The sequence below is a fragment of the Ornithodoros turicata genome, chromosome 9, assembly GCF_037126465.1.
Source record: "Ornithodoros turicata isolate Travis chromosome 9, ASM3712646v1, whole genome shotgun sequence".
NCBI classification, from domain to species: Eukaryota; Metazoa; Arthropoda; class Arachnida; order Ixodida; family Argasidae; genus Ornithodoros; species Ornithodoros turicata.
Window position 1 is genome coordinate 41,725,107 of NC_088209.1, and position 27,945 is coordinate 41,753,051.

Below are 27,945 nucleotides of genomic sequence, written 5' to 3' on the forward strand. Positions count from 1 at the left end.
AGGGCGAAGAGAAATGGGAAAACGACAACAACAGCTAAATTGACGAAGTGAAATATGATATTGAAATAAATAAATAAGTATACGAGGCAACAGACATCGTGGCATCCTATATTCCAAGAGATAAACTATAAATCTATAAACAATAACTATAAACAATAAATCCTATATTCCATTTGACGATGCGATACGACAAAATTCGCATCGTGGTTTGCTTGACATAGCACTCTAGCGATTTTGAATTCACGAAAAATATGGACCTGTCTGTCAACTGACTCTGCAGATCGACAACATGTCGCGGAGAGATTGCCTTTTGTCTGATGTGTTAACATCTTCCTTTCTTCGGGCCATGATTTAGGTGTCAGAATAAGTTTCTTATGTCTCAAAAACAACATTCTTGTATAATGCACCAAACTTATTATAATTTCTCTCTTCTCCACCAGTACTGCACCTTTGCAAGCTACACGTAACAAAGTGACAAGTTAGGACGCTAGGAATGCTGTAGTCGTCCACCGCTCGTTTCGAAATAACATGCTTTCAGAACCACAGGCGCTGCTTCTGCCGTCAGGCGTGTCAGCAACGTTTTTGTGCTGCCATCCGTTATTTTTGCTGTCTTTTGCACGGGTATGGTAGGTTCCGATGTTGTCCACTGCAACTTTCCACTTGCGTTTGCTAACGGTTCCCCTTTCTTTGTTGCCATTCTGCGTAGCTGCGTCTTACGCAATTACTCCGCAAAATATGTCGGAGTCCCTACGGTAAAAGAACGCACAGACGGACAGCGTTCAGCTGTATACTGGGGGCTGTTTTTCACTGGGGTTTATTCAGAAACATTTCAACAATTAGTCCGGAACATTCCGGGAACGAAGAGAGCTCGAAAGGTCTGTCTGTCTGTCTGTCTGTCTGTGTCTGTCTGTCTGTGCCTGTCTGTCTGTGCCTGTCTGTCTGTGCCTGTCTGTCTGTGCCTGTCTGTGTCTCTGTCTCTGTCTCTGTGTGTGTGTGTGTGGTGTGTGTGCTGTGTGGTGTGGTGTGGTGTGGTGTGGTGTGTGTGTGTGTGTGTGTGTGTCTGTCTGTCTGTCTGTGTGTGTCTGTGTGTGTCTGTGTGTGTCTGTGTGTGTCTGTGTGTGCGTGTGTGCGCGCGCGCTTTGCCCCTGCTAATTTCTGCTAATTTCCAAACGTGTCACAAAGCTCAATGCTATGCACTTTATCTTTTATATTGATCAACCAGAAACAGTATCTTTGCTTAGACGTTGTAAGCAGAGATACCGTTTTTTTTCATAGTATCTGTTTTTTTTTTTCATAGCATCTGTTGTAAATTAGAACAGATACGTGATGAGCAGTTCATTTCGTCTGTTTCACAGTTAGTTTCGTATTTTCTGTCCAGCAAAGTGTCGCCTTCTAGCCCAGTAGCATTCGCTGACCTATCACGTTCCCTACGCGAACACAATCGAAAATAGATCGCGTAAATGTCACTGCAAATGTCAACCTGCCGCTTCTTGATCCCCCGTTTTGTATTGTCGTCTGCAAAAAGAGCCCTCTTTGTCGTCTACAAAGCATCCTTATCCTAGTCTGCTTGACGATCTATGTCGTCAGCGTGATCTCCGCTGTATCTTGTAAATGGTTCTGCTTCCCTTCACGCGAGAATGAGAATGGGCACTAGGGTATTATTTGTCGTTTCCTTTCTTATACAGTTTCAGGATAACGCTACTCTGTCACACGGCAGAGCACAACCTATTTACTGAGCTTTTCGTTGCTCTGTTGTAAATCACTTTGCACTTTTTGGGAGTCTGAACCGAAAACTGTCTATAGCAATGTACCGACTAATGCAACAGCACACGCTGTCAAAAACAAAAAGAAATTTCTACACTAAGAAATTCAATTATGAGCAGTTTGAAGTCATCTTTGATGCGTTAAATGCCATTGATGTTCTGAAATGTTTCTCGTATAGCATATAGTAATGGGCTGTCCAGACGAACCGTACGGCGATGTTTTTCTTCTTTCTTGCTACGTTTTCAGGGCCACGATATTCGTTATCTTTAGATGATTATTCCCCGTACTACGCGCCACATAATTAACTTTCACATAAAGCGCTGCTTTCGAGATAAAAGGCTTAATGATGAGAGCCCGTTTTTCTTACTTTTTTCGGGCACAGTCCGCCGAGGAAACCTCATTTGGGTTATGGCATGCGGGGTATCACGTATAACGGACTTATTTCTGCATACCAATGAATGGCAGAGAGGGAGAGAGAGAGAACTTTTATGTTAGTTCGGATTTTGCTCTGATTTTCACTTCGACGTAGAGACCATGCATTTGCTACGACGCTTGCATGGTTGGTTGCATATTGTTGCATTGTTGCTATGCCATACGTCGGCCTAGTGTTTCTGTGGGGGCTGCATAATAGTTGAAGAGCGAAAGTGCTACTTGTCCTTCATTAAAAACACACACACAAAAAAAGAAAGAAAACGACGATGCATCTAGTAGCCAAAAGGGCTAAGACTACTCCTTCGTTTTGTAGCAACGTCCCGTGCTCAGAAACTCAAACACGGCTATAGTTCGGGCTGTCACAATCAGTCCATGATAGATACGAGCCTCAGCGATGGGCGATAAAAAACACACACACAAAAAAAAGAGGAAACGACACAAACACGGCAGCTCAAACTTCTGTCGTGTTTGTGTATTTTTCACCCATCGCTCAGGCTCGCCTATCACGGAGTTTTGTTTACCAGCTAGCTTGCATCAACGCCGTCTTATGTCTTAATCACACTCTACCATTTTACCACTGCTGTGTCCGGGGGTCTCCCTCTCCCAACATGCATTCTGTATGGCGTATATTTGAAGCTTTCCCTCCGTAACCAGCGGTCAGATTTTAATGCGAGTGGTCTTATACTGGAAAGGGGACGACAAGATCTGTAACATGTGCGGTTCAGAATGTTGAAATTGTTCTCGATTATTTTATGATCAAAGTTTGAAGGGTATCCGCAAGAAGCCTAGGACGAATTCTAAAATCCCCGGGCCCTGCACACCCCTACTCTTGTCGTCCTCTTTCCAACGATATCACAGGTATCAAAATTTGACCGTTGATTCTGAGAAAAAGCACCAAATCGCGCGCTATAGTAAATGCACGTGGGAGAGGGTATTCCCTCTTAATGTTTTCTGTCGAGCCTCCTCATCATTTAATGGAAATTTTAAAAAAAATTAAAAGTCGAAATTGAAATTTCCTTCTCTTTTCTTTCACAGAGGGGAGAGTTTCCAAAAAAAACGCCCACGAAAAAAAAAAAAACAGACAGCTCAGTGAGGCCTGATGGAAGTACTGCCCTAATGTCGACGAATACGGAACCACTTACGCGACAGCACCTGCACTCTGACGTGCATTAGAACGCGCGATGCATGCCGTGCATTAAACGCGTCTGACATCTCAAGAGTCCCCGCATGTCTGAGAGCTTTTTTTTTTACCTGCGTGTGCACCCTACACAAGGCCTATAGCTAACACAACGCCGCACTTTCATTTCTGGAGTCTCTTCTTTGAAATCTCAGAGACTCCATGATGGGGGAAAAGCCTGATCGACGAAGGGCAGGGCAAAAGACACGCACACACATTTCCCGGGAGACATTTCCTCGTTGGCACTTCACGGACGCTCCCTTCACAAAATTGAACGAAATCCTTCAGAAATCCTCGCGACGGACTGACGGAAAATCATCGAAGGAAAAATTCTTTGCGTTATGAAATAGGGCTCACTCCCCCTGAATACTGTTTCGATTGGATATTGCGTAGGTCACGTGTCACTTTGCAGTTTTGTGTATCCTTTTTGTACACTGGAGTGATTCGTTTTTGGGCTCCTGTTGAGGTTGTGTTACACGTATAGCAACACTACCAGTATATTCTAGGGCGTCTATAGGTGCCACATCGATAAATCTAAACGCCGAACCTTTATTCGAGGCGCAACACCGATAAATACAAATACCAAAACGTTATAGTCTGGGCGCCACCCATTCGAAGTGAAAAAAAAAAACACAAAAAGAACAGTTTATACGCGAAAGATTAACGGGTGCGCGAAAAATGGATCGGAATAAAATTAAGCAAGACCAAAAAACGTGATGCATTATGTAAAACCCCGAGACTAGGGAACACGAAGGGACAGGCAAAAACACGGAGAGAGAGACTTTTTGAGACTTTTGAGACTTCGTGTTTGTGTCTGTCCCTTCGTGTTCCCTAGTCTCGGGGTTTTACATCATGCATCATCTTCACCAGCTCGCTTGCTTCCCAGCCATTTTTTCATTGCCAAAAAAAACGTCTCCATGTGCTGTTTGAATTAATTCGAACACGAATTAAATAAGAAATTATTGTAGCAGCAGTTAACACCGAACAAACTGAGAAACTCCAGAAACAAAAACGAAACACAAAGATATTTCGTCTCCCGAGGTTAAATACCATGAGAGGATTTGGCGCTTAAATGAATTAGGACCAGCTCCATTAGCTGGCCACCAGCGTTCGCGATAGAACACTTCTTCACGCTCTGGTCCCGCTAAGTGCGTTTCTACGTCCCACCCTCGAAACATATATCGGGTAACTTCCAACTGACGCGGTGGTGCGATAAGCCACTTACTCGCTATATAAGTGGATTACAAGTGTAGAAATGATCCTGTATCACTACGCCGTATAGGCTTATCGGGGTGTACGTAGCTTAGAGTCACTAAATAAGCTTCGCTTCAGAGTATCGACACCGAGGTCCAAGGGAGAGCAGGAGCGCCATCTTGTTTCCATCACCAGCTGAGGATCAAATACAGTTAGCATGAGAGAACTGATGTGCTGAGGCTGGAACAACATAGAAGGGACAATCACATACAAGGACTCAAGTTGCCTAAGAAATTAACGATGAAAGATGAAAGTCACTGAAAAGGTTAGCCAGCGCTAACTAGCTGGCTAACCTTTTCAGTGGCTTTCATCTTTCACAGCTAACATAATGCTCGCTGTGGGACAGAGAAGCGTGTGTGATTGTTGTGCGATAATCCATGTACTGTTCACTAGAACGTCCCGAGGATGTCAAGGTGAACTCAGGGCCGTCAGCTTTGATGAGCTGCTTGCAAGAGAAAAGAACATTTCACCCGCGCACGACAGATGGCGTCGTCCGCTAAAATGCGCCAGAGCCGTTTATGAGGAGAGTTTGGCCATTCTTTGATCTTTTGCCGCCCGGAGATGGGGAGCCGCCGTGACGTCAGAGCCGTCATTGCTCCGCCCACTTGACTGGGATGAAAAGCGAGCCGCGGCGGAACGGGGTGATTTCAAGGCTGTGCCTCTGCTCCAAAATGGCGGAATGGGAGATTTCAAGGCGGTAGCTCTGATCCAAAATGGTGCCACTGGCCTTGGCCCCGCCCATCGTGTGACGTAAAATGGCGCGCTTTGGGACAGGCTCCTCCCAATGGCCAAACTCTCCTAATAAATGGCTCTGAAATGCGCCTGAAGCGCGCGTGACTACCGTGGCGCGGAAACAAGATGGCGCATGCTCGCTCTTGGAACGCAGTGTCGATACTCTGAAGCGAAGATTATTTAGTGACTCTAACGTAGCCGATGGAGTCTGTGCTGATCGCTGCGTACGCCACCAGGGCGGCCGAGTGCATGCGGTATTCACCGATCAGCAGATGCTGCGTCCTCTGGTGGTTGGTAGCCTCTACGCCCGCTAGCGAAAGAAATATCTTCTTGTAAAAAAAAAAATACAGGGCAGTTTTTTTTTATATTTATAATCTACATAATTTTTATAAAAACGATTGCAGCAGCATAGATATGGTGTTCGCTGTTCAGTTATTATACGGCAAGACGGACATCATCTCGAACAGAGTATATGTAACTACACGATGACTAATTACCTAAAATGTATTAATTAACTACTTAATGAGGGAATTTTGCGCAAAAACGATGTAGCAGAATGGGAGACAATCTTCGCCGAAAGCCATTTGATCTTTTCAAAATTCAATAACGAGCCCGTGCCGTGGAATATCCTTGTCTGGACCGGAAAGAGCTGAATTGAATTGAATTGAATTGAATTGAAACTTTATTTCACATTGTAGCAAGTACAATGTGGGAGGCCCAGCTTGATCCGAGATCAACACCTACAAAAGAGATCAACACCTACTCCTATCATCTCCATCGCTCGAGAGCACGTGACCCTCTGACGTGGAATGAGCGCTGTGCTCCCTGCGCTCCCGGTCGCCGCGGTTTCGGTTTCGGTTTCGGCCCACTCGCATATCAAAATTTGGCTATGGATATTTCGCCGCACGCGCACACGTTTCAGGATTTTTTTTTCTTTTAACACGATATGGCTTTTGCCCGAAATCTCCAAATTAAGGAGCTAATTAATGAATATTTGTTTATTAGTCATCTTGGTAGTTATATGCTTCCGGCCGTATAACTCAACTGCAAAGACGACATCTAAGCTGCTCTAATAGCTTTTTTATGAAAAAGCCCCCCGAAACGACATTTGCATACAGAGTACGTGCGCAAGGCTACAACACGAGCGATACTCTAATCATCATCCGCTCGAATCTTTCTCGAGTGCACCCCGTTTGAACGAAGTTAGGAAACTTCGACTCAAGATGAGTTCAGATTAAATTACGAACACTTAATGAGGAAGCGTGCAGTTGTTTTATGTAGTGTAGCAGTGATGTAAACCTAGCCGTAATTTAGTAAGTCGAGACAAGTCAAGCTAAGCCTGTTATGCCATCGGGCTTTAGGAACCAAGTCAAACTGGAAGACGAAATAGAAAAGGATTTTATTTAACTGAGTAAGCTGTCAGGCTCATTACGTCTTGTTTCCCGCAGTATGCTTGAACTATATACCTCCTTTTGTTAACAAACCATTATGGAGACAAAAACAGTGACTAGATCACTGATGTGGAAGTTACTTTTAAAAGTAGCTGACGTACAATTACAGCAAGCTTGTGAACATGGTAACAGAGTTGGTTAGTTATTTTTAAACCGCCGTAACCACGATAAGCAGCAACTGTTCTTTCGAAGTTTCGAAGTTATCAGTATAGATTTATGTCTCTTCTTATCATTATTATACATCCACACTAATCCATCCCTTCGTACATTACATCGTACAGTACATCTCTTCGTACTGTATTATTTAGTACTCTTTGTCTCTTTCAAAATGGAGAGCGTAACAATAGAAGGCAAATGTTATTACGGCGCAAGGGTTTCATTAAAGTTGGACGCAAGTGCTCTTCTTCTACGGTACACCAGCTTGGCTTCTTCTATCACCCTGCTGCGGTTTGCAAAATAAATACAAATGAAAAGATTCAGTTCGTCGTGATAAATGATTGTCCTCGGGAACGCCAAAACTGGCTGATGTGACAGATAGGTCACGGTTCTCATATCTACCCAAGACCAATCGGGAAACTCCTGGGATTTCAAACATTTTGACCCTTTCATCTGCAGTTAGCGTCTAGCAGCAGCTGGATAGCAGTGTGACTTTGTGACTGTTCTTTTATATATATATATAGATAGACATATCGTTTGAGTGTTTCCTTTGTTTGTGTTTCAGTGTCAAGGACCTTGCGACATTGCGGGATATACCCACTCGAAAGGGGAGCGTGATTCCCTTCATATTAGCATACTTATGCTAATAACAACATTGTAAGTGAAGGTGGATGGAGGACAGCTCTTACAAGGCGAGGAAGGCAAGTAAATTCAACGCAAATGAAAATGTTGGTCAAAGGTGACAATTGGTGAAAGGTTGGTTGGTGACAATTATTGGAAGACACAAATTATGAGGTCCGTTGTCTCTATGTCCTTTTTGACGTTTCATTTCGTTTATTTATTTAAAGGGCCTTCTTTGAGGGCTTAACTTAATGGAGATGATAATAAGACGTAGTACATCAGTCATTTTCTATTCACGTAACTTTTTGGAGGCTATATTGTTATATCAAGAAATTACTATGTTAATGAATTGATATTTAAATATATTATTTATGTGTTTATTAATACTGGTATAATATTGTATAATATCTTGCTCATACCGTCACCAAATACGAAACAACGATTCGTGTTCCGACTTCGGAAACTAAACCACTTAAACTAAACACAACAATACACAACAAACCAAATCACTTAAGTTTTAAAACTTGCCAAACAGCGGGAAGCGAATGCCTCAGACAGCTTAATGTTGAGGAAATGGCTGGTTTTCGAAAATATTTGCTTTTTCCTTCTTTGCGCTGTTGTTCACGTGCGCGCCAATATACTGGTAAGGGCAGTTCGGTGACGCCGATACTGCTCGAACGATGAAAGCAACGGAGGGATCCCCGGGGCCTGTCACAGAAGTCAACAACATCTGCTCACCGGCACTCCGTAAAGAATGAAATAAGACGCGTAGTTTCTTGGACTGCTGATGAGGCAGCTAACGACGAAGAATTGCAGTTTAAAATGTGCGCTAGAAAAATGAAATAACTCTAATTGTTACGCTGCTCGCTGTGTCGCGACAATAGGTCTCGAAAATGTCACGGGATTTCAGGAAGTGAAAGACAGCCGGGATCTCTATGAACGAAGAATTCGCAACGCTCTTTCGTGTTTATTTGGCGAAACACACATGGCGTTAGTCATTGCCTGGTACATGTCTTGCACGTGCTCAAGAATCGTAGGCATATCAATAGACCTTGTATCGCCAACTGTAGGATGGGACAAGCGTTAGCTTTTGCCCACATCACGCTTCAAAAATAGACCACAAACTAGCAAACGCCTGAGATCCCTCAGAGGCCTTCATTGGGATCGCAAGCGCCACCTGTGGCACGCAAGGTATCATGTGAACTTAAAGTGCCTTGGAGCATTACGAGACGGCCAGAGGTGGAGGTAGAAGAAGAACAACAACATTCCAGGTGTGCGCAGCATCAGCAGCGTCAGCCGTGATAAACCATAACCTATGCAGACGAAGCGAGCAGTGTCCCTCAAGGTTCCCATGCTGCTTTGCGCCGTGCGCATCTCTGTAAAATCGTCCATTAAAAGCGCACTTCGCTCTTGCCATTGCCAAGTGTGACGTGCCACCCCCACCCCCCACCCCCCAAGGATGTTACGAAACCCCAGAAAAAACAGTTCTGGTATTAATATACACGGTGGCAACTAGCTGTGACAGCTCCCACCCTTCCTGCCTGTGGAACTCCAGACTCCAGAGTACTCAAAAAAGATCTACAAAAGCCACATACGCGCAATTCAACTGCGAGGACTGATGCTAACTGAAGAACAAAGTGTCAAAATGTTTCAAATCCCCGGAGTTTCTCGCACTCTCCTGACTAAAGGGTCTGACCTATCTGTCACGTCAGCCCAGTGCTTGGTGCGCCGAGAACAATCATTTGTCACGGAGAAATATCTCTTTCCTTTCCTAACCGCAAGTTGGGTGATAAATAGCTTCTTCTTCCTTTTTTTTTCTTCTTTTTTTAAGCAGCGCACTTTAACGATACTCTCGCGCAGAAACCTTTCATCCATTGTTATATTCTGTACTTTGAAAGAGGCAGAGCGGGCTAGAATCACATTTTTAGCGATAATGGAAGCTCGCCTGACATTTTTCTGCAAAGCGGACGGTCTCAGGAAGTTTCACAGAGGAGGGGGGTCTCCCCCCCCCCCTCGTCCCCTCCACTCGTCCGCCGATAGCGTATACGGTTCACTAAAAGTCTCTACGTTTCATGTCTCGGCCGTACCGAGCCGGTTAAGGTCGAAATTCAATTTTCATCTCGCCGTGTACACAGGAGGTTGCGTAATCCAGTTACACGTACTGTTCCTGCCCCCATAATCGTTTCAGTTGACGAAAGAAGAAAGCAGTTTGTTTTTGTTTGTTTTTCAACCAAATGTTGACAAACATATAAGATAAGCAGCTTTCCGGCATAGCAAACTGGAAAAGAAAACACTGTGCGCAATTTTCTTTCTTTCGTTGCCGCTCACTTTGACTTCGTTTCCGAATATTCCCGCCTATGTACCCGTGCCAGCATAACGTACTTGGCTCGACACGGCTCGGCTTACTAAATTACAGTTCGCTTTGCAATGCATTACTGCGGTATTACATGAGTCAAGTGCATGCTTAGGTCCCCGATAAGCATTCGTAACCGAATCTGAATCCCCCTCCCTCAGTTGAAATTTCCAGACCTCATTCCACTGAAGTGCACTCCGGAGAGATTACGGCGAATGATGATTGTTATCTTTTGGGTCTTCTTGGGTAGCTTTGCACGTATACACAATATGCAAATTTCGTTAACGTCGCAGTGAATAGGTAATGCGTTTACAGGAAAGAATATAAGCCGACTTCCGCTTAATGCGATATACTCTAAGAACGTTGTTTGGTAAAGAACGAACGAATTGTTTGCGAGGTTCTTTACATTATGCGTGCGGTTTCGAGATTGGAAGTAAAATCTCACTAAGCACGTTCCACTGCTTCGTAAGCTCTGCTCGACACGATGCTTTCAACGGATAATCTCTACTACTGCGATGGCCCGGCTGTCTCCTAAATAACGCGACGAGGCTTTCAGGGTTGCTTATTTTTGTGGTGTACGGTAATATATGTGTTTTTGCGAGAGGATTGAGAGGTAGAGAGCGAGCTGGTGGTACAGATCCATAACTTAAAAACCCGAGACCGGGGGACAAAAAACGACAACAGAGAGAGTCGATACCTGGTCTGTGTTGTCGCTTTTTTTGTCCCCCAGTCTCGGGTTTTTAAGTTGTGGAAGTGCTTTAGTATAGCGTCGTCGGTTCTTGTGCACGTACGGGTGTGCACTTTGCTCTGTCCACACAAGCACAGTTTTAGTACATCGTACGCGAACGTTACGCACGACATTATGGCACAATCTGGCGAGTAAAACAAAAAGACAAACCACGTCTCGCGGTCTCGCGTTGCCACGAGAGTGGCACGCAAGTGGTCCGCCGTGCTCATGAAAGGACTTAGTGAGTTTTAGTATATCGTACGCTGGTCGCCTCTGCGTATGGATAGCGTGGTGGTTCAGCGCAATGCGCAAACCTCTGTTTATGTCTTATGTGTGCGCAACGCTTTTGTGTACACTTGTGTGCACACTGAAACTCTATAATGGCATTCCGTATCGCAAAGTGCTAAGTAGTAGTGTAGCTCAAGGGAATTGTGAGTTGCGAAATGAACGCGTGCCTTCTTGAAAGCGTATATATCTTCATAAAAGCATAACTTATGAGTCTAGGAAGCTTAACGTAACTTGAAAGATGGAAGATGAAAGTCACGGAAAAGGTTAGCCAGCTGTAGGGATCGAACCCACATCTTCTGGATTACCGGTCCAGGGATCTACCAATTGAGCTAAGCTAACACGCCTCTCCAGCGACTTTCGGGGTGCGTCATCTGAAGGAACGACAAACCAGCCACTCACTCTCACTCACCCGCCTTTCACTCTTACATTTTTTTGCTCACTCATACACACATTCATACGACGGAAATCGACGCAAGAGGCACCTGTTGAACAAAAGAGAAACTGATGTTCTGAGGCTGGAACAACATAGAAGGGACAGATACAAACAAAGCCTCAAATTGCCTAAGAATTGATTTCTTAGGCAATTTGAGGCTTTGTTTGTATCTGTCCCTTCTATGTTGTTCCAGCCTCAGAACATCAGTTTCTCTCTTGTTTAACGTAACTTGTTGTATATGTCCTTTTTTTCTTTGGGGGGGGGGGGGGGGGGGGGGGGCTGTACACATATACCTGGAAAAAGGGGTGGGGTTGGGGGGAAGGAACATACACATTGTGAAACAGGTCAAACGTTCAATGAAAACGGGAAGCTATAGATGCCTAACAATCTCCTGAAGAGACTCGCGTAATGCCAACACAGTGCTGACTTGTGCCAATAGCGCTCTAAATTCTGCCAGAAGCCTAACGAGACTGTTCCAACTGTCCCGAAGGCTGTGGGTTCACTCCTCGTCGACGACACCTGCAACTGGCAGGGTACAAGTTACGTAGGAGCGTCGTCTTCTGCAAGGGGACGCCAAATACGATGAGCCGTGCGTTGAGAGTTTAGTGCAGGTCGGCAGAACTAATCCATAGAAGAACCGTTGACGACAGGGCTTATTATTATTAATAATTAACAGCCCCGTTACTAGGATATCAATTTAATGGCATTCTGTTTCATCGTAAGCATGGCGGCATCCAACAGCGCATGTGCTGAGATAGCGGGCATTCTTAATTTCTACTAGGCGTTCCTTTCAGACAGCGAGGCTGCGTAAAGCAAATACAGGCAATAGTGAGTTGAGTATATTGTACGCTGTCGCCTTAGCGTACGTAAGAGGTAGCGTGGTGGTTTTTGCGCAACGCGCAAAACTCTGATCATGTTTTGCGCGTGCGAACAAACTACCAACGCTGTCTCTTGCGTGCACAAAGGCGACAGCGTACGATATAATAAAACTCACTAATGTATGTAGAACGCGGAAAGATTATCAGCGATGATCTCCTAATCGATCCTCTGCAGCCGGCGCAATTCTGTGACGAAATCTGCCAGCACGCAAGGGTTACGTAGTTTCTCTAGACGAAGCGGCTTCGGGTCCAAGTTTTCGACGAAGAAGACCTCTGCCATGGGATAACCGCCTTCGGTGAATATTTCCACCATTAACGAGAAGCAGAAATCAGGTTTGCGATCGTACTGTGGGTTGAGCAGCTTTACAATCGAGTACAGGTTGAGGTCTGACATAGAGAACAAATGCATCTGCAATGAAAAAAAAAAAATGCTTTACTGCGCAAAATGCGTTACGCACATTCATGTGGCCGGTGTATTTAGCAATAGCGGTATGGATCACGACAACTGCGAAAACACATATACATGCACGTGTGAATCTATAGCGCAGAGCCGTATACACTGGTTGTGTGTATATTCTCATACAAGACAGCGCCGTAACCTTGGATACAAGACTTAAAAAAGAAAAAAAATAACTGATTCGCTTATGGTTGGGCGACATCAGGAGGAGCCATGGAATAACTGTGTTTTCGTTTTGGTTTCATTTTCAGTTTCGGTTTCAGTTTCGATTTCGGTCCGGGATGCGCGCAGAGGCTGAACCCTGGCAATGATCTGATTCATCTCATCTGATATGCGTCTATAAGCTCAACAATGACAATGTTCCACACTGACGTTTGATGTAAGAAAGAACCTCTATCTGGTTAAAGGTTTGTCGCGTTCGTTTTCTTGCTTTGCCAGAGGTCTACTACAGTTCCAAGTGCGAGGCCAGTCATCGTGCGCCTCTTGGCGCTAAGTGAACTTGAGAAAGCTGGACCAGAAATAATTCTGATATGTATTCACCCTGCAAATAACATACCTTGTCCTTCTTGGCCAAACCTTTGTCGTACTTGTCGGACAAGGTTTCCAACATGACTTTTATGATACACGTCGCCATGCGCCTTTCAGCACCGATGAGGGACATGGTGAAGACAACGTGACTAGCCGAAAGCAGTTCATCCCAGTAAGGTTTTGCCCAGTCAGGGATAGGGTTCCCATTAGCCACGCAGGTCATGAGACTGTCCAGGCAAAGCAGCTTCACCTTTTTGGGCTCGACCGGTGATCCAGACTCAGTAGCCACAAAGTCCACGACCTCCCGGAGGTTCTTGAAGTGCCCTGTGGACGGGGTGTTCATTATCTTCTCGTAATTATCGGCGATCGATTTGTCGACCACCAAGTCGTATCGAGTGTTGTCCGGAACGGGAGTTGTGGGTGCTGTTCCTAGAGCCTGAAAGATAAGAATGCTACCTTATCAGATTGTTTTCACTTTTGATTGAGCAGTGACACAGTGACACGGCGCACGGGTCTTTTGGGTTCGGTCTTGTTTGGGTTTGTTGATTACGTCTTGTTACTGTTAGCAAAACATGCCAGCGTCATCAGTTGATAACGATAAGACAGTAGAGGGCATTTGTACGTGATAATGTAATGAGCATTCAAAGGTATATCGGAAGGTAGGGCAAAAGATTGTTGCTGTTGTTTTTCTTTTTCTTTTTTGCTTTTTCTAAGACGTTCAATTTGTGACCGACATTCATTTGTCTCTTGGGGATACCTCTGCCACGGCGCCTCAATCGAGGGGCCGAGCCTCTGCTTACTACTCCCAAGGTTGCCGGTTCGAACGTGGAAACTGGTCAGACGCGTCGCCCACAGTCATGGACGTTGGACATAAAACCACAAATGGTTGTTATAACAAGACGTTGAGCATTGCTAGCCCCATTTCCGCCAGAAATGTAATTCTCAATTCAAACAACAGGGGAGTGGATCAGCGATGTGGTGTCACTCTAACATTGACTCTCAACTTGAAGGCAAAGTAGCTATTGAAGGCACAACCTTTTAACCCCTATATTCACGCTCGGCCCTGATGGGGGCCCATGAAGCCAAGTGCACTTCAACGGGCCCTTTCCTGTTGCTTCAACTGCCTCCGTTGTACAATCTGATTGTCTTCTCTTAACGATGTAATCCACAAGCTGAACGACAGTTGACGGAACGTAAAAGGCATCGCGGTCTAGTGCGCTTCAAGAATCAAAGAGAGCACCCATCGACACGCTCTTTGCACTCCGGAGGGCCGAGCGATAATACGGCGGAAGGAGTGTACGCCTTGAAGGCTCACTAGGCTCTAGGGAACCCTGAGGCCGGAGAGAGAGATACTTCCTAACGATTTCTATTGTTGAAAAGGAGTGCGCATTGTCCTGCACTGTAAACTGGAAAACACCCTTATGGGTGTAAATGGCTTGTCCTATAACTGACTCCTCTTTTTACACCGTACATGGTCTGGAACACCCTTTTTAGAGGGTGTATTCCGTGTAAATCACCCCTGGAAAGGGCGCTTTTCTTTGAAATGCCCTCTCTTGCACCCTTTAAACATCCCTTTAAGAGGGTGTAAGATCGTTAAACACCCTCCTAAAAAAGGTGTACAAGGGGTGCAAAAGACGGCATTTTCAAGGAAAAGCACCCTTTCAAAGGGCGTTTTGCACGGGATACACCCTCTAAAAAGGGTGTTCCAGACCATACGGTGTAAAAAGAGGAGTCAATTATAGGACAAGCGATTTACACCCATAAGGGTGTTTTTCAGTTTACAGTGTGCCTCTGATGTGGAGGTACCTCAACGCACCTCTAATGTTGATACCACGCTGTCTCGCGTCCGTTGGTACTTATTGTGCGTGGCAAGCACTTCTCCCGGTTGGCCACTCAGCAGCGAGCCATAGCGAGCCTTGAGGAACCGGCCTAGGGCAGCTGTCTGCTCGCGGCCGGCCGGAGTTAATTGTCCAAGGTCAGTGGTATCCGGTAGGCGTGTGCAGCGACTGGCTGGTGTACGCTGACCATGTCGGCTAACCACGAACACGTATTCCAGGGAGCGACTGTTGGGAGACGGCTTGTAGGACGTTGATTCTTTGGCCATATTTGATACTGATGATGATGATCTTGCTTTCGTGCGCTATCTCCGTTGGTGAATTGGCTAATGTCACGTGATCGTCTTCGTCGTTGTGGTCGTTTCAGCTACTTCTTCTGTGGGTCGATCTTGCGGCAGACTTTCCAGACAGTTGCCGTCGCAGCTGCTCCTGAAGTCAGTCCAGGACACATAATACCCTCTCTGCCCTATGCAGTCACAACTATAAGGGTATACAGTATACCCAGGGTTGCTTCGTCGTGCTAACACGGGTTAAAAACAAGACGTCTGCTAATGTCTTTTCTTTATAAATCCCCGTCTGCAGCACGGTGGGATGCAATGACAGGATTTTGGAACGCGCCCAACTTATTAAATGACCATTAAATACCAAGATTGGTATCCAGAGCAGCATTGTTCAAGCGAGAAGACTGTATAGTGTTCAAGCATTCTTCCTACGCCATCCAACTCACAATGCATGAAACAGGAGACGTGTGGCTTCATTGAATGGACCTTCTCCCACATCGCCCCTAGCGGCAGAATGACAAAATAATGACGCGTGCCAAGGTAAATGGCATTATTTCTGACGGTGACAACATAATGCTTTCTTTCAGTGATATAATGAGCTGCTATCAAAACTGAAAGCAGCCCAAGTTGGCTAGACATAGCCTAATCTGGCAATGGACCATTTCCGACAACGCGTATGCGCATGCCCAGCCCTTGAGTCCGCCATCTTTGAGCGGAAAACATCGCCATAAACCCACCTGCGGGCGACTGTCATGTTCATTGTGGGGAGATAATCGGTTTCAAGGTTACACGGACGTTTGAGGTCTGGTAACGAGTACAATGCGCTTTCACTCTTTCCGCATTCTTCTTCTAATCTTGTCTGGCTACTTTCCCACGCAACGTACGTGCCAGTTCTTAAAGCGTCACCATTATTGGGGGGAAAGATACGACGTTCGACATTCCGCCGCCAGGGGCGACGCGAATATGAAAAAGGTCCATTTCTGCGTGCTCATGAACTATAGCACGTCGCGTGGTAAAGTAGAAGAGAGAGTGAGTGAGAGAGGTGGTGTGCTATTTCCCTCCCAGTCTCGGTGTTGAACACCATCACCAGAGCCACTAAGCCACGAGAGCTGAGAGACAGACAGAAAGCACATGCACGGATGTCCACGTCCTAATTGAGGGAGATGTACAGACCGTCTCTTCACTGGATGCCTAAGGAATGCCTATTCTTCTCCCTTATTTAATATGGCGGCCGCGGCAGCAGGTGGCAGCGCGTGCGCGTCCTCATAGTACTCAGAAAAGGTCCATTAGAAAGTATGATGAGGATTAACAACGTGAAAGGCCCCCACGTGGAAGGCATCGCGTGGTTGTGGTTCGTTTTGAGAGTTAGGTGCATGCTGCCGTGAATCTCGCAAGACAAGGATTTTCGGCTTGGGCTGCATGAAACGGGCAGTGTAAGATTGCCCGCTAATGGATGCTCTGCACGGCGGTTGTTTTGCTCATGACGTAGACGCCGACGACGATGATGATGATGATTTTGCGCGACGGAAAAGGCATTAGTTCCATTATGGCGGACTAGAAGGCCCTTCTAGCCCGCCATAGTTCCATTGTTCAACTAGTTCAACCTCGCTTGTGGCTAATGGCCGTTCTCCATATGGGAGGAAGAAGAAGCATCGTGAGCGACGCAGTAATGGTCGGCCCGGTAGTGGTCAACTCAGGCTGAATGATCAAAACGGAAACGAAAGACACGAGAGTGCCCATATCGAAAGCAACTTTAACGCGACTCGTCTTTATCTAAACTTTATCGTCAACTTTATTGTGAGATCATGAATGGGGAGTTTCGTCGCCACTTTGCACGTTTACAGGGTGAATTTAGCAAAGGTTACACATTTCGATCCATCAGTCGTAAAAATACAAGATAACGTCTCTGGCGCTTCAAACATTACACATTGATAGCCATTCGCACGAAGTTTTACAGTTATTTTCTTTTTTCTTCTTTTTTTTTCAAATGCTACAACTTTGTAGAAAAAAAGTTAGAAGCAAAGCAAATTCTTAGTTTCTTATCCCCATGCATTTCCAATGGCCAATATACCACCCGCGAACCGCCATTTTGTTCCTTTGTCTGCTTCACGTTCACACCACCACGTATAGGTGGCGCTGCTTAGAGATGGTTGGTTGGTTGGTGATGGTGAAAGGGCTTGCCGTTGTCGGCCTCACGTATGTGGGCAACGTCACGACTGACGCCCTGGGGAAATGTGCGTCGAGACTGGGAGGTACCCGGGTTCGAATCCCGGTGCCGGCTGTGCTGTCTGGGGTTTTTCCTGGGTTTTCCTCAGACGCTTTCAGACATATGTCGGCACAGTTCCCCTAGAAGTCGGCCCAGGACGCTGCTTAGAGACGAAGCAAAACCAAAATCTATGGAACAGCCAATCAGGTGCAGGATTTTCGAGGCAGCGCCACCTATGCGCGGTGATGTGAATGTGAAGCAGACAAAGGAACAAAATGGCGGTTTGCGGGCGGTATATTAGCCATTGGAAATGCATGAGGTGAGAATTTGCTTTGCCTCTAACTTTCTTTCGACCGAGCGACAACTTCTGAAAAAAAAAAAAAAGATATGGATAAAACTTCACGCAAATGACAATCAGCCTGCGAAGTTTGAAGCGCCTGAAACATCATTTTCAATTTTTTACGACGCGATCAAAATGTGTCACCTTTGCTAAATTCACCCTGTATAGATGCAACTTTTAGGAACTTGTACGTTGAATGCTACTAATTTGCTTGTTATATGAAAACAAAGATTATTATTAATTTCTGCTCTTAGACTCCCTCAAAATATAGCCGAGTCTCAACGACGCCGTTGTACATTACATATACCGCACAAGACCAGACTTTCAGATTCAAATGACGCATAATGAACCCCACCATGAGACAGCAAGTTAGGGAGAAAAAAACATGAAATGAAAATGAAAATTAAAGGAACGTCTGCGAGGGCGTGGCGGTAATCAGGCGACTGGACTTTTCGAAGTGGACGTGTTTCTTTTCTGTATGGTAGATGTTCAGAAAGCTTTTCTTCTCAGAGCCAATGATAGAGAGAGAAATAGATAGGACAATGATTAGAGTGAACGAATATGTGTGTGAAAGATGAAAGGCGTTGACCTCTTTCTTTGTTAATCTTAGATGAGGGACAGAAAGTACAAAGGGAACAGAACAACTCAATGAAGGCGAGTCTGCCGCGATTGACTTAATGCTGAAGACGTCGTCGCGCCTTTGTGCGTCCACTTAACGAAAGTGGGAGAGAGGACATCGAGGAGGTCTTCTTTAATCCAGGAGGCGTGGCTACGCTCTTCGTTTGATTGAGGTGCCCGGGTTCGAATCCCGGTGCTGGCTGTGGTTCTTCCTGGGTCTTCCTCAGACGCTGTCAGACATATGTCGGCACAATTCCTTTAGAAGTCGGCCCAGGACGCACATTCCCCCAAGAACGTTAGTCGTGCGACGTTGGCCACCTCTGTGAGGCCGACAACGGCGCTTTCATTAGCACCACCCACAACAACAATGCGTGCTTTGCCTATCGTTTAATCGGCACAAATAATGCCGTTTCCAAGCATACAACGCACAGGCAAAGGCACTTCATTTTAATACCTTAAGGGCACAAAGGCATTACATAAGGGAGAGAAATGCACATGTGGATGACATAAAAGAGTCCATATAACTACGTGAAGTACAAGCAAACAAGAGAAACTACGTGAAATACAAGCAATTTGAGCAAGCAAATACAGTCATGACAAAATGCATTGGACTAAAAGTTATCCGGGCTCCGTTGTGTACCAGAAATCTGATTGCCCCACTTATTACAGGTAATGCTTATCAATTCAATAGCGTGAGCTTTTAGAAAGTTAAAATCAGTACGGTGGAAAACTACATTGCGTGCGGATAACACTGGGTCTGAAACGAAAGAAGTTGGCTATCTGTCGGCTACGTAGCCATCAGTTCCAGCAAGTCAGTTGGGAACATAGATCACTGTTGCTTGACGAATTCAGCGAATTATCTTATATTATTATATACTAATAATCATTATTATTAATAATAATTAATATTAATAAGTTAATAATTATTATATTATATTATTATTTTATGTTATTTTCCGAATTATTATTTCCCACCAGACGTGGCCCTAGCCGTTTTTACTTAAATTTTCCTAGCAAATTAAAAATATTAAGTGCTCTCTGTCGCATTTGTAACTTTTTTTTCGCTGGGTTTACGAGCAACAAGCTGTTAAACTGCGCCGTCAATATAAACTGCCTGTCTGCTGGTTTATGGTACCTTTAAAGCGACAGCTTTATTGTAGAGCCCATCAACGTCAACAGCTGCGTAGATCAGTGCGTAAGTGGAGAGGGTAGAAGAGACGAAGAAAGAAGTTACAATACTACCGACCCGAACGCGGGAGCTCGAAACTAACGATCATAAAATGGTCCTCTACACTCCTTTAAAAAAAAGTAAGGTGTGTTCTAACTCCTTTTTGGGGAGTATGCCCTTGCCACTTAAATCATTCCCTTCGGAGAGTCTCCTCACCTCCATTACCTTCGTTAAGGAGTCTCCTTAACGAGGGTAATCCAACACTCCGAAGGGAGTGATATATGTGACAAGGGTGTGTACTCCTAAGAAGGAGTACTACACACCCTGTTTTCTAAGAGCGTAAAGCTACCGCGTCGGGCCGCATTGTGCAGAATCCCTCAAAATGCATCTTTTCCATTTAATTGTTTTTATTTTCTTGACAAATTTTGTTATTCTATCTAGCGCTGGCGATCCCCTGTCAAGTAATTTCTTTAGCCTTAGCTGAAGCGGACAACAAAAAGCAACCTCTTCATCTCGCTGTTTCCAATCTATTACGCAAGCGTCGGCACGAAAATAATGACGCTATCGATTGAACGAAGAGCATTGAACCGCATCGATGACACACGAGAATATTTGGAGTCATTGAGAAGGACATGTTACCGACGGCTTCGTCTCAGTGATTTATACGCTGCTTTCGAAACATGAGAGCAGGTTCTCTCGCAATACACGGAATGCTCTCAGTCAGGTGTGAAGAAGTGACATTGAAATTCGACGAGATGGCGATAAACAGTTCACTCTTTGGCTGAAAGTCAATGGTCTTCCTGTTTGTCTGCAAACTGCATTGTTCGCGTCCTCCGAGAGTTGGAGCCACTTCGTATTGATGGGTCTGACATTTTTTATTTTATTTTTTAAGTAGATGCGCTTTTTGTCTAGTTGAGTCTCTCCTTGCATTCAATTACAATCGACCCCCCCCCCCCCCGTTTTTTTCGCGGCACTGGCCGTTTCCAGAGAAAATTTCTCGATGCCGAGGGATTCGGATAAACGATACACGAGAGCGGAGAAGCCAGTAGTAATCAATCAAGTCCGCGTTTGTTTCAGAATCTATTTATTGTCGTTTGAGTAAAGTCATTAGGCTTCCCACCTCTTTGGGCAATAGTATTACGTGGCGTAATACCTTCTGCTGCTTCTTTTCTTTCTTTTTTCTTTTTTTTTTTGTGTGTGTGTGGGGACACAACCCAGGCGGCGAATTTCCCCATTCATCTTCGTTATACTTGCTGTTGTTCTTGTTGTTGTTTCAGTCACTAAGTCCAATTTTATTGACGCCGTTTTTTACACTCTCTAACAGTGGGACTGTGAGGCAACGCCAGCGTGGCAGTCCCTGCCGTAGTCTGCACCCCACCTTTTTCAATACCGGTGGCGACCTCCACACCAACACATTATACAATAGTATGGCAGACAGGAAGAGAGAAAAAGGAAAGACAAACCCATAAAGAAGCAGAAACAATGTTGCGCAGTATATACACAATACACTACGCTAGTCCCGCACAGGATTTCCACAACATCATTAGCTATTCTTCGGAGCCTGTTTGCTCGTTGCCTTCGTCGCTGCCTTGGAGTTACAAGAATGACTGAAAACACGGCAGGTTGTCGCTGAAGCGGAGAAGTCCCGATTGAGGTTCTCCGTGAAAGGGTGAAAGGGAAACAGCTCGACACTTCATCCGTTTGCGTGCGCATCATCGCCGTCACCGCCCTGAAAGTGACTCATATCGAGAAGCGCAGATGACACGCCCGAGCCCCTCACTGGCTTCGTAGCTAAGGACGTAACACCACCGGAAGCGAAGACGTATCTACCAGTCCCACACATCTTCGTGAGTCTCACGGATCTTCGGGAAACGAGGAGACCAAGTTTCATGCGCACTCCTTATGATGTTTCAAATGTTTCACATTTTCGTTTAAACAGGAATATTTTACACTGGTGGATTTGAGCTGGGGTGGGCCCTAACCAATTTTTTGAATATCCTTACACATTTTGTACGAGCGACATTCCCTGCGGAAGCGGAAGACGCGAGAAGCGACATAGCTTTCTGACCGCGAGCGCTCAACGTCCAGTCTTCACGTACACTGCTAACCGTGAGGAACATCCTGCGACACAGCCACAATATCTTCATTAGCAGACGACAGGAAAGACGCTGACGGTGTGGTCTGCTAAGTGTCGTCTGCTAAGCGTGCAGTACGCCACTTCCGATATTCGGCAGCGTGTGAATGCTCAACATAACACGGGACGGAACTTAGTCTCTGTGAGCGGTGTTTTCGATTTTTCTTCTACTAGAACCTTCCGTGAGGACGCTCGTGTGAATACACAGATAATTGCAGCTGGAAGTTGGTTCCGCAGTTTTGAACCGACGTCGTTCAAACCGCTAAAAGTAATGCCGCTGGTATTGCTTACTGCGGACAGTGTTGGATGACGGAATGCACTTAGTGGTACCATCGTGCACGGAAGTGTTTGTTGCGAAAACTCACGGTCAACCATTGGAGCTGGAGTCTTAATTCAATTTACAGCGAGATCCTTTCCCGTGATGTCTTCCTTCTTGTATCTTTCGCTCGTCCAATGAAATCTTTTCGTTGTCTCTTCAGATCGAAAGAGGAGACTCACTCAAACAGTGCGGAAGTGGCGAAGGAGAAGAACATTCCTTCTTCTTCTTTACTTTTTTGCAGTTCCGCTTCTTTTTTTTTTTTTTGGTCCCCCATTCCTAAATGGAGTGGAATGAAGAAGAAAATTGGAAGAAATCTGCAGTTCCGTTTCTCTGGCGTTCCCTCTTTGGTGTGGAGGTAATTCCGTAGTTCATGGATTTTTTTTTTTTAAGTTTTGACGAACGATGGTTTTTCTTTTTAAAGTGGTATTAGGGCACTTTGAAGGATGAAATGCTACCGGAAATTATCCGGGCTTTGTCGACCGTTCAGCGAGGTTGAGTATAATGTGCTTGAGTATAATTGCTGGTAGGCAATGCTTGATTTGTCGGAGGGTTCAGAAGCTCTTGTAGAACGTGATATCCTCCCGTTAGGGTGAGAGCCTCACCAACCGAAGTACCAGTTTTGGAAGTATACCACTTTTTGTACATCGGAGTGGCACCTTAAAGGATGAGGTTTGAGGAATAATAGGACTCCGTCAATTTTTGCCCGGACAAGCCCTGACTTGATGTGCCGGTAAAAGAATTCAGGAAGAATTAAAAGCCTTGTCTGATATACGACGCTCAGCTACATAGCGCTATAAAAGAGTACTTAAGACCTAGCGCTGTTTCCTATCTACCTTCGTGTTCTCACTTGCACAGTGGAGCGCGCTGTACAGCGCTCTCGCGACATCTCGTGTAAACGTGATGCATCGTCATTTCGGTGCCACGCCGCTGCCACGAAACGGGAGGGTCCAGAAGAGAACAGTCACACAGTTTCAGCGACGTCATAGCAAACGGAGCCTCTTGATTGGCCAACAGAAAGTTATATACAGCACCAGAAATAGCGCTGAAAAAGACTAGGAGGTAACCGGGTTCGAATCCCGGTGCCGGCTATGTTGTCATGGGTTTTTTTCCTGGCTTTTCCAGAGACGCTGTCAGACATATGTCGACGCGGTTCCCTTCGAAGTCGGCCCAGGACGCGAATTCCCCGCAGAGCGTTAGTCGTAACGTCGCTTATCTCTGTAAGGCCGACAACGCCGAGCTCCTTCATCATCAGCACCACCACCACCACCAGCGCTGAAGAAGTTGGCAGCTCCCAGCTCAACATCAGCAAGCGCTGTCTTCCATCGCTGATTAGCATTGCGAGATGGGTGCTAAAGGTTTGGGGATTGATAGAGATCTCCGAGATGTTGGGTTACGAGAATCCAGTTTCATCACCTAATTATCATCGTCTTCTCACATAATGCATGTCGTTAGGCAGGTGCAGGTGAATGCCTTGTTCAGCGTCCGGTATACGTGCTTCTGTACCGCTGCTATCGCTCGCATTGGCGGCTACTTCGGCTGCCGTATCGTTTATTGCCTCGTTACCTTTATTTTGATTCCCCCGTCGTGCGTGAAGTGGAACATCCTACTAGAGGCAATTACGCGTACAAGCGTGCCGTAATTTTCGCTCTATATAACGCCAGTCTTCTGCAAATGAAAGAGTATTACATTAGCGCATCTTACTTACAAGTCTATGTGCATGACTTTTTGTTTTGTTTTGTTCTTTTTGTAAAGTATTTATTCGGTATTAGCGCCACGAAGCAACTGGGGCTATGAGCGGCGTACAGATGTGGACAGGTGGAGAGAGGACAGCAGGAAGGAGTGGAAGACAAGGGGGTTATATGCGTCCTGGGCCGACTTCAGGGAGAACTGTGCCGACATTGGTTTGGAAAGTCTTGGGAAAACCCAGGGAAAACCTCAGACAGCGCAGCCGGTGGTAGTATTCCGAACCCACCACCTCTCAGTCTACAGCACGACCTTGGATATCACGGCCATCACTTTCACTTCCTCTCACGTTCACGTTCCTCTCTATCCCGTGTATTCACACGAGCGACATCCTCACGGAATATTCTAGAGGGAAGAAAAAGCGAACACACTGCTCACAGAAGCCGAAGTTCAGTCCCGTGTTATGTTGAGCATTCACACCGTGCGGAATATCGCATTTAGCAGACGACACTTAGCAGACGACACCGTCAGCGTGTTTTCCTGTCGTCTGCTACAGAATATCTTCTGGCTGTGTAGCAGGATACTCCCCACGGTTAGCAGTGTACAAAAAGACACGACGTTTAGCGCTCGCGCTGTAGAATTCAGTATGGTTTTCTCCTGCGATATCCCGTGTGCGGTGAATGCTGCTCAATATAGGCTCGACGTGATGAGTTTCATAATAGATGCAAAACATAGCTTAGCAAGCTTTCCCTATGAAAAAAATGGCTAGGAAGCAAGCGAGCTGGTGAAGATGATGCATAATGTAAAACCCCGAGACTAGGGAACACGAAAGGACAGACACAAACACGAAGACTTCCTGTTTGTGTCTGTCCTTTCGTGTTCCCTAGTCTCGGGGTATTACATTATGCATCAAGCTTTCCCTGTCATTAGTATGCAGAACTATGCGAACCTCTGCATGCCATAACCTAAATCAGGGTTCTTTGCATGCCATAACCTAAATCAGGGGATAGCTCTGCTAATCATTAAGCCTTTTATCTAGAGCGCCGTCGTTGTTGCGGAAGTTGCAATGCATAGTACAGCAATAATCAGCTAATTATAACGCTTATTTCATTGACGGAAAACAAGAGCTGAAACACAGCACTATACGGTGTCTACATTATTCCTATTATTGCGCTAAACAACGAACACAATTAAGAATATAGGCGTAATTTAACGTATTACGTGCAGCTTCAGACAGGGCGTAATTGGATATCGAATGGATAATGAAATCTATTATGAAAATATATAGCATATACACACGCATTTTCGCGATTAATTTTTTTTCTGAGCACATTATAAAGGCTGTTAAACAGAGTAGTTTTGCTATACTCTGAATCCTGACTTCGTAATAGATTTCTAGGTAGACGTAGAAATAGATCTGTGTGTGTGTGGGGGGGGGGGGGACAAAGGAAAAAAAGAACGGGCGAAAGGTCAGCCAAACAGGCCGTCGGCTGGCTATTCCGCAACAAAAAGAAAATTAATGAAGATGAACAAAGAAGAAGAAAAAAATAAATAAAAAGAAAAGAAGAATGAAGAAAGAAGAATAAAATAAATAAAAAGACAAGAAAAGAACCGGAAAGTAAATGATAGACCCACAAACGGTGATAGAAGGATATATAGGTTTCTAGATAAGCATTCTCCTATTTCTGAAAGGAGCAGCTAAAATCATCTAGGAGACAGAGCAGAGATCGAGCTGACGACGCGAGTCTGTAAGCGGACGAAGACAGATGCTTCAGAAGACGGCATGGATGCTCAAGCAGATGACAGTGCGAACAATGGGTCAGAAGATAGCAGCAGAACATTTGGAGCAACATTTTCTTTCTGCAGCCGGGAGGGGGGTGTCAGGTTAGAAAAGGTCACTCGGCTGTAACGGGACACTCTACTGGAAGTGAAATGCGATGGGAACTGTCGCGGACAGATGAAAGGAATTGAGCTCGTCGCTGTTGTTGTGAGCGAAGAAACCGTTTTCGATGTTTGCAGTGAGATATAAAGCGTCTACTATTGAGCTGTGCTGTCAAAGTGAAATATACGCAGTGTCACAAGTTCCACAAGGGATACAGGATACCACTTCAAAGGCGACTACATGCCATGTAACTCACAAGCATAAAATTTGGCGTACAAAGAAAAACTGCTTCGAGCGCTCGGAAAAGTACGTACAAAGTTGCAGACGACAGGAGAGCAGACGACAGGAGAGCAGACGACTGCACGAAAGCGCAGTCGAGACGCTTGAAGGCGCTGTCTAATAACGTGAAGAAGCAGCAGCAGCACAAGCAAAAACTCACCTCAAAGTGCGAACAGAGTTCAATGGCGTAGAACGTGCTATTGACGCAAGGCTATACTTTCTTGCAAAAGTATTGTGCACACCTCTTTTCGCCTTGAAACTCATATCACTTCAGATTCCGATTTTCGGTCTGGGGTGTTTTGTTTTATTTTTTATTTTTCTTGACACTCTATATTGTTACTATTGTTCTTCGAAAAGTATTCACGGGAATGTACTAAAACTACTACCATACTATTGATCGAAAATAATGACAACCTTGAGTACGTTAGGTCCACGTTACATGCCGCGTGAACGAATATTTTCTCGGTAACTTCACTTCGCGATTTTAGGGGGAACGCGAAAAGTAGTTGTACACGCAAAAAAAAAAAATCGGCCTGTACAGTGCTTACACATATACACTGAACGCCAAAAACACGGCTAGGCAAAGTATCAGAAAGCGCAACCCGGGCACAAGTGCGCTCCAATAGATAATCCTAAAACTTTAAGTACAACTCTCCGAACTCTATATCACGCCAAATTTTTACTGCGGCTGGTAGTGCAGCCCTTCTACTCTGTATGTTGCTGTTTCCGACCTCCGCGTGGCACGTGCAAGCACGCGCCAACTGATTAAAAATGGCTTCCCCGCTTCAGGTTTGCACCTGGAAGGAGCAACGGTCGGTGTGTTTTCTTTTGAGTGAAAGGACGACCACCCCAACGGCATCCACTATCGGATGTGGCACAATATGGTACTGGCTGAGGGACATAGAATAATGCTGAGTTAGTTTGTTTCCGTAGCTTCAAGATGGTAATGCGCAGCGGAGACAGCCTACAAGCGAGGAAGTAGATTATCTATTATATGTTGGTGCCGCAGATGATCTTATTCGTCAAGGCAGGCGCATCACTGTGTAGGAACTTCTGAATAAACTTACTGAACCGTGCGCTTCCCAAACGATGGTGAACCTGCTGTTTAAAAAAAAAAAGCAGGGGGACAACGTAGAAAAATGATGATGCATTTTCCCCCGGAATATTCATTGTTCGTCAATAAATTATTTGATGCTACTTACTGAATCACTCTCGAATTCCTTTATGAATTTGGTAAATCGTAAAGGAGTGCTTTTTTTAGTCGAAGTATAAAACATTGGACATCTAAATCGCAGCTCCGAGACAGGTATCAGGAGTCGGTGAGTCATGAGGAAGCTTCCAGAATCACAGACGAAATGCAGTCTTTCCGCGAATGTCTTTTGACCTTCCTTCGTGCGATCCTTCGGAATCACTCGAGTCACTCGAGGGTTATGAAAAACACACAATCGATGTGAATTTATATTATGTACTACCACGTGAAATGGAATATCGGATGGGATAACCCGACGCCCGCTGTCTTGCTGTCAATACGTCGCAGAAAAGTGTCCGCGTATTTATTTATTTATTTATTTTTTTCGATATCGTCGTTCGCCAGACAGCTCTTGCATTTCGCTTCATGCGACCAATCATTGGTTTGACACAAAAGTAGGGGGTGAAATTGTTTCGTCCCATTTCTACCTTCTATTCCTTCGTTCTCCTTTATTTCGTACTTTCACATTTGCGTTTCTTTCCTGTTTCTTACTTTCCCCTGTGAAATTGCGGTTCCTTGTAGGTAGTTTATGTATTACTCACGCTGGCTACCCGATTTTGTACGGAGACCGATGCCTGAAATATAACATCCTAGAAGCACTCAACCGTACTGTTCTCCTTGTTAACTTCTCTGTCGTTTATTTTTCAGCGAAGTGCGGTTCAATCGAAAATCCAAAATAAAAAAATAATTAAAAAATCAC

At 45.2% G+C, this 27,945-nt stretch overlaps 1 protein-coding gene across 1 annotated transcript; it reads right to left on the bottom strand.

The window, feature by feature from the left end:
- Positions 1-12,075: 12,075 nt before the first annotated feature.
- Positions 12,076-15,422, bottom strand: LOC135368000 (putative acid phosphatase 5). The gene is made up of 3 exons (XM_064601084.1): positions 15,068-15,422; positions 13,280-13,687; positions 12,076-12,675 (listed from the first exon to the last, which is right to left on the bottom strand). Exons 1-3 carry the CDS (start codon positions 15,353-15,355, stop codon positions 12,424-12,426), a joined length of 948 nt encoding a protein of 315 aa, XP_064457154.1. The 5' UTR covers positions 15,356-15,422; the 3' UTR covers positions 12,076-12,423.
- Positions 15,423-27,945: the final 12,523 nt, after the last annotated feature.

Excerpts from the sequence above, each read along its gene's own strand:
- LOC135368000 (XM_064601084.1), bottom strand. The coding sequence starts at position 15,355 with ATGGCCAAAGAATCAACGTCCTACAAGCCGTCTCCCAACAGTCGCTCC. Across the intron at positions 13,688-15,067 it reads GCGTGGTATCAACATTAGAG|GCTCTAGGAACAGCACCCAC; the intron begins GTGCGTTGAGGT and ends CTTATCTTTCAG. Across the intron at positions 12,676-13,279 it reads GTTTGGCCAAGAAGGACAAG|ATGCATTTGTTCTCTATGTC; the intron begins GTATGTTATTTG and ends TTTTCATTGCAG.